The following is a 13,542-nucleotide window of genomic DNA, read 5'->3' on the forward strand; positions in this document are numbered from 1 at the left end:
AATGCCCTCCAGATCTTCTTGTTCAGAATATATTTGTTTTTTTTTTTTGTTTTGTTTTTTTTTACATGCCATAGTCTGGAATATGTGGCAGTCAAAAACCCCTGTTGAAATAAGCAGCATAGTGAAGATGCCGTAATGAGGGCAAAGACACCAGCAGCCCCCTAAAAAGGTAAAAAAAAATAATAATCTGTTTGTATGGTTGCAGCATAAAAAAAGCGAAAACCTGCAGGACTGAAAAAGTTACTGAGTTTGAACTTCAGCACAGCGTTTAGTTACCGTCCTTCCCCTTTATTGATCAGTTTATATTAGACATCAGATCCCAGCAGTTTGTTTAAAACACAAAGAGGCATTTGATTTGTCAGTGGGAGGAAAAAAACAATATAAAGTTCAACCTTCACTGAAAAATCACTGAAGAAATTAAACAACGGTTAGGTGTATTATATTATTGGCAAAGATCAAGAAAACAATATGAAAGAGAATACAGAAATTAAAGTAAAGAGTGTCTAGATGAATTACATGAACATTATTGCTGCTGGTTTCAGAGTTGATGAATGCAAACTGAATAGGAAAACTAAAATCCACTTGAAGAAACAGTAGCAGCAATTTGAGAATAATTGTTTTTTATCAACCGTGGACAATATCTTTTGGTTGTGCAACAAAGCAAGCTTTACACATACACACACAAAATGAAGAAGTTAGGCAAATGCTTTCCAAGAGAGAAATGTGAGTGCTCACAGTCACAAAACCCATCAGAACTTTTATTTGTTTTCTCCTGTGTCTCATTTACAAGGCAAATATAAATTATATAAATCCATACAGCATATGTGCCATTGGCAAAAAGAAACAAAGGGAGTTATATTGCCTCATAAACAAAGATTAATTAATCTTGTTGCACTGTTGATTATAAATTACCTGATATGACAACACTGGCATATGGTGCGTAGAGGACAATAAAATCAGAAGATCAAAAGTCAGCAGGTGAAGTGATGGATGTGCAAGATGCATGTGTCAAACATCCTAACAGAGATCTGTTTAGTTCCCAGAAAATTAATTTAATTTTAGAGGAATGTTAGAATTTAAAGGTGGAGCTTCTGGTATTATTTATGCTCTGTGTCTTCAATAACCGGGGTGTTGTAACTCTGGAACAGAGGCTGCATGAAAAGTCCTGCAGTACCGATGACGCACACACATACAAAAATCCACAGGAAGAGGCGGTCAATCACCATGGCCACATATTTCCAGTCTTCAATGATCTGCAGAGAATCAGAGAAGTTGTTAAAAGTTGTCAGTTTGTTGTTTAAGGTCTTCAACTAAAGAGTAACCGATTGGTAAAAAAAATCAATTGGTAAAAAAAAAAAAAAAAAAAAAAGGAAATGGTGAAAATTTCAAAGTCAAATGCCTGAAACCAGGAGCTCATTTAATACTATAAATAAGTTGTACTATTAATAAATTAAACAATAAAGATGTAACAGACTACTAATGATAACTTCTGGACCTACAAAAGCCTTATCAATCCGTAAGTTGTCCTCAGAACCAGAAACGTGTCAAAACATGTTGAAACACAACTCTTCAACTTACTGGTCTTAATTATTGTCTCATAGAGTGATAATCAGATCTGAAGTTCTTTACTATTTTGTAGTAGCAGCATAATGTCAATCATTTTAAGTTTTTTCAGTTGAAAATTTTCACAGTTTGATTCAACTTTCAATCCAACGTCTCTACAGTTGTTTCAAGCTGACTTTCTGTATCATTTCACTGCATTTTGCCATAAGTAGCGTGAATTATTTCCAAGTCGTTTCTGCAACATTGTTCTCAACAAAAAAGTTCAGAAACAGCACAGAAAAAATCAGTTATGCAAAGCTAAACAGGCAGAGACAGAGAATAACAATTAATATGTGCTGACTCCACAGCGAACATAATTAACATGTTGAATCTTTAGAAAGGGAAGGACGCAACCAGGTCCGTGGGCATATTAGGAGGGGATGCACCTCCTAACTTGGATTTAATTTTTTTTTCCTGGACAAAATAATCCACACTTTCGCAGATTTTCCCTCCCTGATAAAACACAGTATCGTCCACGTGGGAGCAGTTTATCAAGCTGTCTTGTAGAGACCTGCAGGCGTACGACAGATGGGAGCACTGCAGCTAATTTGTAAAATATTCTGCTGAAATCTTGAGTGACCCCAAATTTCTTCTGCTTCCTTATTTGTTTTGCTTCCATAAAGACAAGCTTTCATTTCTAAAGTTATTACGCAACAACTCTTCTGGCTTTGTGAATGGTTATTCAAAACATTCCTTCACACAGTCACTTCTTTTTCAATCATTAAAGCGGGTATATATGGGTTCATGATGATAATGAGTGAGATAGCAGCCAGTCAAGAAAAATCCTCAGGAAATCTGGAAAAATATTGTTCTGGATCACTTGAGAAATTACATTCAATTCTGGCTCCTTAGAAATAAAAAGTAAAGCATAGGTGACTTGAAGGACCTGCATTCATGATACCACCTCTAGTATTGATAAAGGTCTTTTAGTCTAGTCAAAGTCAAAAATTGGTCAGGCCGGACCAAACGCAGCAATCAGATCCTAATTATTACCCCATGCTGTGTCAGATATAATTATAATCATCAGATGTGCTTCTTTAAGATTAAACACAAAAAGACAATAAATAAATATTTTTATGAAAAAAAGCAGTATACTGTGTAGGGGGATTTCTGCAGTGAATGATAAACTTGTATCAAGCATCATATATACTCTTGTAACTCTTAAGCTTTGTACAAATTTTGTCTCACTACAACCAGAGATGGTTGCAATGTGGCCCAGTCAAAGTCCAGACATAAATCCAATGGAGATATTTCCAAAACTATGTTTCACTGGCACACTTACATTTCCAGCTACGCACTATTGTTTGTCGTACTTTCACATTAAATCCAATTAAAATACATTGAGGGTTGTTTTTTGCAATGTGACCCAAAGTTCAAGGAGTGATAATAGTTTCCCTGTATTAGTGCCTCAAAATAACTTACCCCTTCATCATCATCTTCACTCTTCATTTTCTCAGCAATGTAGCGCACTCCATCCACTGCGTCCTCCACATCAATATTGCTCTTGAGCGTCATCCTCCTCCTGATCTCTGTGTTCTCCGATGAGTCACTGACTCTCCAGCCGTAGCGCTTGGCTGACTCTTCATTGACATAGAAGGACGGCGAAGAATCCGCCACCCCTGCAGAGATACCCGTCCCACTCTCAGATCCGCACGGCCTCTGATCTGAACACTTTTTCCTCTGGTGTTTTTTCCTGAATTTCTCGCGGATGTTTGAGCTACCGGGTCTCCTCATGAAGAGGAAAGAAGGGAGCCGGTGGAGAAAGACCCGCTTGACCCAAGGCGGCATGGTGTGTGTGCTTGGGGACCGATGGTGGACGTTGAGCACGCAAACGCTTGTGACAATGGAGAAGGTGACCAGCACCATTGTAAACATCAGGTACTTCCCAATGAGAGGCACTGCTAAAGATGTTGGTGGCACTATCTTTGAGATAAGAAGTAGAAACACAGTCAGGGCGAGGAGGACGGAGATGCAAAGAGTCATCTTCTCACCACAGTCTGATGGAAGGTAAAACACCAGGATGGCCAGGGAGGTGATGAGGATGCAGGGAATGATCAAGTTGATGGTGTAGAACAGAGGTTTCCTCTTGATGATGAAGTCATAGGTGATATCCAGGTATCTGATATCGTTCGGGTCTTCGTTCTTGCGTCCCGGCAGGGAAACGATATCCCACTCACCGCTGGGTTTGAAGTCATCCCGTGAAGCATAATCGCTGAGGAGGTTGAGATCTATTTCTGTGTGGTCGTACGTCCAGGAACGAAACTTAAGGGTGCAGTTTTGCTGGTCAAAGGGGAAATCTCGGACTTCGATTTTGCAGGCGGACTTGTAGATAGCCGGCGGGAGCCAGTCAACATCTCCATTGTTGGAAACTAAAGCGTTGGAGTAGAAGGAAACTTCATACGTTCCATCAGCGCTGAAAGAGACAAGAAGACCAAAGGTGTTTTTAAAACCCTTCTTTTTCAAGGACGGAATAATTACAGAACATAGAAACATAGTAATCAAGTTTGAAATAAAGCTTGATCAAAATTATGACCAAGAGCTCCAGCATATCATTACACCCTCACTAATATTTGCTTTGGCACATTTTTCTCAGTGAGTCGAACCTTTAAACTCACTTTTTGTAGCCATCAACAAGTTCCTGATAAAATTCTGGCTGGATATTTGAACTGGTAGGATCAAACCTTCAGCCAGACTTCTTTTCAACGGAGTTAAAGCTGAAACTTTGGATACATAATTCTGCAAGCTTTACGTCAGCCTACTTTATCCATTCTAAAACCAGTTTGGATGTGTGTTTGGCATCAATTGTCCTGTTTTGTTTTAGGTCTGATAGAAAAGGTTACCCTCAGTCTATCATAGACTTTCTCCAGTAGCATTTCAGCTGGGCCAATCAGAAAATAGATAGAGAAGTTGTGAACGACGACATCTGTCCACCTGCAGTTTTAACAGTAGTGACGGAGGAAGTGTGAAGCTGTTCAGTCCGTGTGTTGGCCATGTTCACAGTGGGGGACAGTTGTTTACTGCACTGGCAATTTCCGGTAAGCTTCATAGCCTCCACAAGGTTTGCCCGTATACATGACTGGCAAATGTTAGATATTGGGTAAAGTTTAAAGCTTCAACAGAGTCCACACCTCCAGAGAACATTATATATATATATATATATATATATATATATATATATATATATATATATATATATATAGATATATATATATATATATATATATATATATATATATCCCTTGTAGTGACTGGAGACACCATTAGTGAAAGAAACTTGAAAACTATTACCTGAAACGATGACAAGATAAAAAATATCAATATCAGAAATGAAACAGGGGAACTGAATTTAAATTCCCATTTAGAAAGTTGAGTTTTTTCAAGTATTTCTCTCAAACCTCCAATTTCATTCCAGCTATGCTCACACATGCACCACATGCCTACACACACACACACACACACACACACACAGTCAGAAAGTCATCTTACTTGTTATAAAGGACGATATCCGGAAGCCAGATGTGCTGTGACGGGAGCCTGATTTTCTTGATTCCCTCATACTCGTTGGGATCCCACATTAATCTGTAGTCATTCCATCCCTGATGCAAGATTAAAGTTATGGAAATCCATGTGAATTAATTAATTTAAACACACACACACACACACACACACACAGTCATTTCAAAATATCCATTATTTATCCCCTACAAGGAGCTTTGAAAAGATGTACGAATAATTGTAACAAAACAAAATAAATGAATGCTGAGGTCATACGTAAACAGGCTGGTTCATCCATAAAAATATTGGTTGAGTCAGCTGTCAACGTGTGTTTATAATAGTAGCACACCAAAATCTTTGGCTAACATGTGAGCTGACCTCACCAGGGAACTTTCTTTTTACGTCTGTGCACAATTTTCTACAAACCACTGCACTGCGACAAAGCTAAATACGTTTGTGAGCGTATGACACTGACTAATATAACTAAAGGCACGCAACAATCCCTTTTCTCACACAAATATAGCAACAGACAATGGAGTTCAGCTGAACAAACCTGGGTTAACCAGCAGTTGGTGGTCATGATCTGCTCCCTCTCGTTCTGAAAGGCAGACAAACATGGCGACACAGTTGAGACACATAGAGAAATCCTTTAAAATAGCAATCCATGACGATGTGATGGTGCGATAGCAGCATGTCTTTTCAGCTGTGGGATCCTGCATTCAATTACCACGTTGATCAGCTGGGCCAGAGACACTTGTATGTTAATGGAGACCTGCTGGCTGTTGTTGACAGCCGGCCTGATCAGCTTGTTATACCGCTCCGGTGACAACAGGTGACTCACCAGCCTCTCCTCTACGTCTGCACACAGGGCAGCTGGGTACATGCAGAGATAAACACACACGCAGAAAAAGAAAACTGTTGGAAACAAACTGACTAAAGCTTAGTGTCATTTTTTACATAATATCAAACATGTATGCAGTCATGTACAAAATCAAGCCGATTTCTTTCTTCAAGCTTTCATACTAATATCTTATCTAGTGTCTCTTATGCTAAAGGTGTTCATATAAATTAAATATTATAGCCACAAAAACATGAAGTCATTTCCAGCTACATACATTAAGCACAAAAAGTAAGGAAATGTGTGTGTGATTCATTATTTCTATTCACCCAGAAACAAGTGGATGAAACACCTGTGGATGCAACGCTGTCGACCTGTAATCACTGTAAACCCACCAAAAGGCAGCTATTCCAACACGATAGGCATGTGAGAATCTGTAGACTACTAGTAATGCACTTCTCAGATTTTCCACCATCTCACTAGTAAAAAACACGGTGTGGGCAGTATTATGCGGGGGGAATCATTTTCTTCAGCAGGATGGGAAGGTGGATGGAGCTAAATACAGGGCAACCTAGATCCAAATAAAGGATATGTTGTGAGACTTGATTATTGCTTTTTACTGACATCCTTGCCCAGAATGGTTGAACAAAAACTGTTTTGCAACAAGACTTGGCAGACACTCACATCTTTAAATATGCAAGACTGGTGGAGACGTAACTCAAACGTGCTGGAACAAAGTAGAGTCAGAAAGGTGGACGTTTTTTGGTCAAATATTTTTGAAATTGTGTGTCATTTTCCTTAAACTTCATAAATATGCATTACTTTGTGTTTAATCTCAATAAAATACTGGGTAACACTTTATTTGAAGGGGGGTGAATAAGGCTGTCATGACACAGTCATAAACACCTGTCATGAACATGAATAAGCCTTCATGAATATTTATGACTCATTCGGTAAATTATGACACTTTTAATACAAAGTTGACATTATTCAAAATGTCTTTGTTATGACAACTTGACATTAACCAAGAAATCATTACTGATATAAATTTGTTACAAAATAATTACTGATTGCACTTTAAAAACTAGGAAACTTTATGTTATTAAAGGTAAAGTTTAAACAGTAATGATTTATTGGTTAATTGGTTAATGACGCTTTATGACAACAGTCATAAATATTCATGAAGGCTTATTCATGTTCATGACATGTGTTATGTCATGTTTATGAAAGTGTCATGTCAGTCTTATTTCACCCCCTTCAAATAAAGTGTTACCAAATACGGTGTACTAAAGTTTCTGCTCAAGTTGTGAAAAGGTTTAAAGTTTTAAAGCAGGGGTCCCCAAGCTACGGCCCGCGGGCCGGATTCGGCCCGCCACGTCATTTGGTCCGGCCCCCTGAACAATGCCGGATCTGGCCCGCCTCCTCGTACCAGAGAGCATTTAGTGTTTTTTTTTCATATATTGTATTTTCCGGTTTACATGTGGATTTTTCTTCAACCACCAGGGGGGCTCTTGAGCAGATGTGAAACTTATTTTCCCTCAATGGAATACATACTAGTCAGTACCAGTCACCGTTTCACTCACTGTTTTTTCCATTTGCATTCTGGGTAAAAACCTATCTAAAAGCGCAAGTGTGTCGTTGTCGCCGCCCCCCCCACCCCCCCCCTTGACAATAATTTTCTAAGGTTTCTTTCTCCAAAAACGAAGACCGGCCCCTGACCAGAAAAAGGAACAGCTATGTGGCCCTCGCAGGAAAAAGTTTGGGGACCCCTGTTTTAAAGGGTATAATTTTAAGCTACTGCATGTATAATGACATGCATGCTCATAAAGACACTATTTAAACCTCACCATGGTCGCAGTGGAGTGATGAACAAAGACTGAGGTTTCAAATAACCTTACTATAGTCTTTTGACCTTGTATAATCGGCGCTTCTGTGGCAGCGTCCTTTTGCTACTTTTCTCACTGTCCCGCACCAAACAGAAGAAGCCAATTTTACTTTAAAAATGCAAAAGGGGGGCAATGTAAAAATAAACCGTCCCACAAAATATTTATCAACTGGGAAAGATAAATTTCTTCCTATGAATGCCAGAGCAACAGGAAAACATGAAGACGTGTAGCGCACACTACACACTGCACACTGCGCGAGGCCATGTTAGGTGTTAACTCTGACAGCAAATCCTCAAAGAGCAAATAAGGAAAGAATGATCCCTATTAGCTGACGGAAGCTGAGATGGAGCTTTGTGTCTACCAGTGGGTCTCATCACACATGCATGCCCACCCACAGAGAGAGACACTTCGGTCCGCCTCAGTGCACTCTCTCTTCACGTCAATAATTTATGGCCACTAAAATAAAAATACCATCATTTTTGGTGCAGAGAGACTCAAACATAATCAGACATTAATCTTCAGGTCTTTCCCCACTCACGTAAAATCTTTCAAAAGATCAGAACATGGAGATGAAAAAAGAAAAAAAGATGAAGAGGGTGATGTTGTGTTTGAATGACACAGACAGAAGATCTATTATCAGACGATACATAAAGGAAAACAAACTTTAGATTCTGCATCTTTTGGGTTTCTTTTTAGGATGGTGAATAATTCAGGGGAATGCCATCTGTGGCGGACCAAAACAATTCAGGCTTTAGCTGTACTAGGATTTACTCAGTACACTGCCCTAATCGGTCATTCTATTAAAAAAATAAAAAACAGAGTGCCACTCGTGCATGGTCTGACAGCATTGTGGTCAAATGCTGTCAGACCTCTAGCATTTTTTATGTGAACCTTCCTGGAGTTTCTGATTTCTGTTCATTGCTTTGTCTCAATGTTTTCCCTCTTAGTAAAAAGTTCTTTATATAAGGATACAAAAACAATGAAAGCTCTATATTGCCACATTGTTTCCTGTTTTTTTTTTTTTAATTTCTTTCTTTGACGTGTCTGAAAACCATGATGGCTTACAACAAGAAGAGAAACAGGAAGCTCAGAAAATGGCTTTCTTCCTTTTCTCAGCTCCCACTGTGTGACTTTTACATGAATCCACAGCTTGGGTTGCAGCTACTGTAACTGCTGCCACAGTTTGTTTTGCTGATAGAGTTGATTTCTCAATTCATCCACTTATTCACCATCATCACAACAAGCGTGGTGAAACAACTTTATTCAGTAAATTGTAATATTATGAGTTCAGTAACTCAATACGTGAAACACATTAAGGCAGACAGACATCATCAAACCTACTTTCCGGTTAATTATGATGTTTTTCTACTTACTGCTAATGAAAACGTAACATTTCAGACTAAACTGTTACATCAGATCAATAAGAAACACTTAGTTCAGAAGTGTGGGAATAACAATAATAGAAATACCTGTTGAAATGTTGTTTTCAGGATACTTTTAATCTTACGAATGAGCTTAATTGAAATGCATATTCTAATTAACTCTATAGCCTGTCAGCTCATGGATAAGGGGCCCTGGTGACTTCACATTTATCAGTACTTATGAGAAAAGAGGTTTTATTATAAATAGTATCTTTCTAGTCTCAGAAAAAAAAAACATAGTTTTGAATTTTTGGGGGGATTTTTTTATAATCCACATAAAGTCATGATTATGTATATATAGATGCATCCAGAATGCTCAGTTAAATGTTTTAACTATTGGTGTCAGAATGTTTTGAATATAATTATCAGTTGGGAAAAAATACCATGTCATGAAATTTTATTTTAACATAATTCCTATTTTTATTATTTAAAGCTTATCATTAATAATCCATGACATCATGTTTGCTTATGGTGCAAATATGAGATGACAAACAGGCTCATTTCTTTTAACCGTAGCAACTATTAGATAGTATAGTATAAAAGAAAAACTCATGGGTTTTAACTAAAGTGGAGGGTGTCTGATGCGGTGTGCTTAGCGGGTGGAGTAGTCATGTTGCAATTAAAAGGTTGTAGGGTCAATTGAAGCTTCTTCCTATCACATGTTGATGTGCCTCTGGGCAAGGCACAACTCAGGCTGCTTACCAATCTGCGTATTAGTGTATAAATGTAAGTGTGATTGGATGAAAGTAGCTACAGTGTAAAGTGCTTTGAGTGGTTAATGTGAGTGGAAAAGTGCTATTTAAGCTCAGTCCATTTACAATTTGCTATTACAGCGATAGCATCAGGAGCTCTTTGGGATATAAACACACAAATAGTCCTCTGGACACAAGATCCACCTTTATCCAAGGACATCTTCAGTCCCAACACTCACCACAACAAATGATAAAGACAGATTGTGAAGAGAAATGGTCAAATGGTCTCTGTGTAGGATTTATCCTCATGAAATGCTATAGAAGAAAACTAAGTAGTCTCCCATTAACTACTGTTTTCCATTAAATAAATGTAGGTTTTGTTATTTTCAAAAGTTTGTCTGTGGTGTTATACCACAGCACTAAAATATGTTTTCTTAAAATAAAAGTTTTTACTCATATTTATGGTGGTAAATATGTTCTACACTGTGTGTAGCACCTTGCCAAATCCAGACACAAACAGGAAACCAGAAACTCCATGAGAAAACACACACAGAAATCAGCTCTGCAATGAATAAAATGTGTTAATGTTATCAGAATGGAGTAAAATCAACCATCTGGAAAATGTGTAAATTCTGCTTCGCATTCATGTCTGTTACAAATTTAAATGAACTCTGTCCATTCTAATAAAAAGAGAGATACCCGGTAAAGGATTATAACTTTAATCCTGTGTCTAAAATAAAAGCATGCGGTCAAAGGGACGTTTAAGCATTATTGAGGCTGTAGGTATATATGAGTCTATATGAATAACTATGACTTTAAGTGGATGAAAGAAAATCTTTAATAATATCAAAATGCATAACAATAATTCAAATAAATCATGAAAAGTTCAAAACCAGTATGTCATTTATGTTCCTGATAAGTGGACCACTGTGTCAACTGCAGATGGAGCAGAGGTGATATTAAAATATTCATAAAATCAGTTCAGCTGCACATTAACTAATAAATTACATAAAAATAAGTTAATTTGAGTGGAAAGAAATTCCAACCGGGACAGACAAAATAAACATTTAGTGGTTTTATTTGCAGTTGAAGACACACGACCAGAATGTTGTTGTATTTTTGCCACACGTATTAACGTATTAACAAATCAAATTATGATACACATTAGCATTGCTTTTGTATTTTATATTGTGTTCTTTTGAGCTCATTTCAGTACCATGGAGAAGATATTTTAACTTCTCATAATTTTCTAAATTCAGGCTTTATGGTGAAGGCTGAGCTCTTACCCAAATGACTTCATGCTTTCAATGCCCAGTATCTTAGAAAAGTATTGCCTGTTTTACATCCACAAAGCTTAATAACGTATTTCACTGAAATTTCAACAGACTAAAAGAAAGTGGTGTATAATTGTGAGATAGAAACCAAATTTGTCATGGTTGTGGGAGGTTTTTAACTTACAAAAATGTAAAAACTGACATGTATTTGTATTCAGTCCCATTAACTCTTGTATTAAGTCCCATAGCAAAGTAAAATGTTGTTATTTTTAAATTTTCAGAAGTAACCAAAATGTTGTCATCCTGTAATCCCAGTGGCCTCTGAAGTTTATTAGTAAATAAAAAGCTTAACGAAGACCAAGGGACCCAACAGACAGATCAGGGATAAAGGTGTGGAGTAGTTTAAGGAAGAGTTAGGATATATAGTGCAACAATGTTCAACAATTTCATTGTTTCCCTGAGAGCGATTTGAGCCAGCATCCTAAAATTGATGCACACCATACACAATGTGTCTTTGAATCATCCTGAATTAATATGAGTCACAACAAAACTTAATTTCTCTTTGGGATTAATAAAGTATTTTGAATTTAATTGAATGTCACACCAGCCCCTGGATGATAATCCAGCTAGGACTTGCAGTAACTTGCAATGACTTGCAGTAACTGATAAAATAAAGTCACTGTTGAAAGTTATTCATAAAAATATGTTTACCACGAGCAGTGTAACGAGCACAACAAAAATGTTGAAGATGTTGCTCTGGTCAAACCAAAACTAAACCCTGTGGCATAAATACAAAACACTGTTTGTCAAAGCAAACTATCCGTTTACATACCATCCCCATAGCAACGCATGGTGATGGCAGCATCATGGTTTTGGGATTCTTTTCTTCAGGAAGGACAGCTAATCTGGTCCAAACTCAATTGTCCAGTAATTGTCCAGTAATCCTACAGAACCACATAGTGGTTCTGTAGGAAGTGAATCCACTTTGGATTGGTGCAACACAAACAAATTCCCAATAAAATTCCCCCAGATTTGTTAATGCAACACAAAATTTCGTTGCATGTAGGGAACAGAACACATATTTTAATTCCCTTCTTGTGTTTGTAGATAACATTATGCAGCTTTACATACCTTAAAAAGTCATAAAGCTTAAATTGCTTCAATTAAGATTTGAGGCTCTATCTCAGCATATCACACGTCACCTGTGTTATAATTAAAAGGTAGTTTAATTGAACCACCTGCTTTAAAGTCCAATTCCCACTGCATTGAAATTGACTCTAGAAAACTAGCCATGGATTAAACATTTGCATTGAAATAAATAAATATAATTCTGCCCAGATAACTTAATGCTTTGGGGCAGAAAGTGCAATAACCTTCAACCAGTAACATCTCCATATGGTCAAGAAAGTGAACAGTAGGGCAAGACAATTTCAAGACAGCTCAGCTCATCAAATTAATAATAACAACAATAATAGTAAAAAAAAAAATAATGCATGAGAAAACTAACTCACCTTCCACGGCGAGAACCAGGAGAACCAGCGCTGTTTTCACCGGGACTCCCATCGCTTTATCTCCTCCAGAGCGACGCGCGCTCCCAAACTTCCAGATGGAGAGTCTGACGCGTTTTCTTGGCGTGAGATTTACTCAAATCAGCAGGAGGAAAACGAAAAGCAAACCAAGACTAAAGCGCTTATAGTGCTGCCATCATGTCAGACTCTGCGGCTGAACGCCGGTAGCTGATGAAGCTCGGAGGCATCTAGAGGATGGAGAGGAACGCAGGCTGCAGACTGAGCCGGGAGAAGAGGAGGCTGGATGTCTTCTGCAAGAGCGCACCGCCGGTCCAGCAGCTGTGATTGCGCGCAGAGGAAGCCACGCCGTGGAAATCCGAGTCCTGCCTGGTTTCCTCTCACCAATGCGAGTTTTGTTTTAATAGAAAATACTAGAAGTAAGAGGCTCGTTGACGCAGTTATCGAGATGGAGGATTAAATCACTCTCTTGGCTGCGTCGGTTTCACTCTCTGCTCACCTGATCCACAGTTTCAAAGTGTGAATAGGAAGCTATTAAAGTTTCCTGAGGATGACCCTTAAAATGAACTGAAACCAAGCTAATCTGGATTAATTTTCTTGCACTTTTAATTGAAATTGGTGCCTTGAGAGTTGATTTGCTGTTAAAGCCATAAAACGTTCCATAATCAATTAATTATGAGCAAAAATGTTAATTAAACTAAGGCAGCCACTTTGCTTCAGGAAAAATGCTTCATTATCTACATCCGGGTAGGACAACACATTGTTGTCCAGGTCTGAATCTGAGCGACTCTTGGATTTCTGATGACTG

At 38.0% G+C, this 13,542-nt stretch overlaps 1 protein-coding gene across 2 annotated transcripts; it reads right to left on the bottom strand.

Annotated features, from left to right (window-relative positions):
* Window positions 1-1,050: 1,050 nt before the first annotated feature.
* On the bottom strand, window positions 1,051-13,271 carry LOC106946896 (neuronal acetylcholine receptor subunit beta-2-like). Of its 2 annotated transcripts, none has more exons than XM_015031692.1 (6): window positions 12,720-13,271; window positions 5,939-5,970; window positions 5,651-5,695; window positions 5,089-5,198; window positions 3,025-4,015; window positions 1,051-1,253 (listed from the first exon to the last, which is right to left on the bottom strand). In XM_015031692.1, exons 1-6 carry the CDS (start codon window positions 12,769-12,771, stop codon window positions 1,098-1,100), a joined length of 1,386 nt encoding a protein of 461 aa, XP_014887178.1. In that variant the 5' UTR covers window positions 12,772-13,271; the 3' UTR covers window positions 1,051-1,097. The 2 variants fall into 2 exon arrangements, with proteins under 2 accessions (XP_014887178.1, XP_014887100.1); XM_015031614.1 differs by having other exon boundaries at window positions 5,825-5,970.
* Between the last annotated feature and the right edge of the window lie 271 nt (window positions 13,272-13,542).

This window comes from Poecilia latipinna, unplaced genomic scaffold, assembly GCF_001443285.1.
Source record: "Poecilia latipinna isolate Pla-1442-1.1 unplaced genomic scaffold, P_latipinna-1.0 Scaffold0, whole genome shotgun sequence".
Lineage (NCBI taxonomy): Eukaryota > Metazoa > Chordata > Actinopteri > Cyprinodontiformes > Poeciliidae > Poecilia > Poecilia latipinna.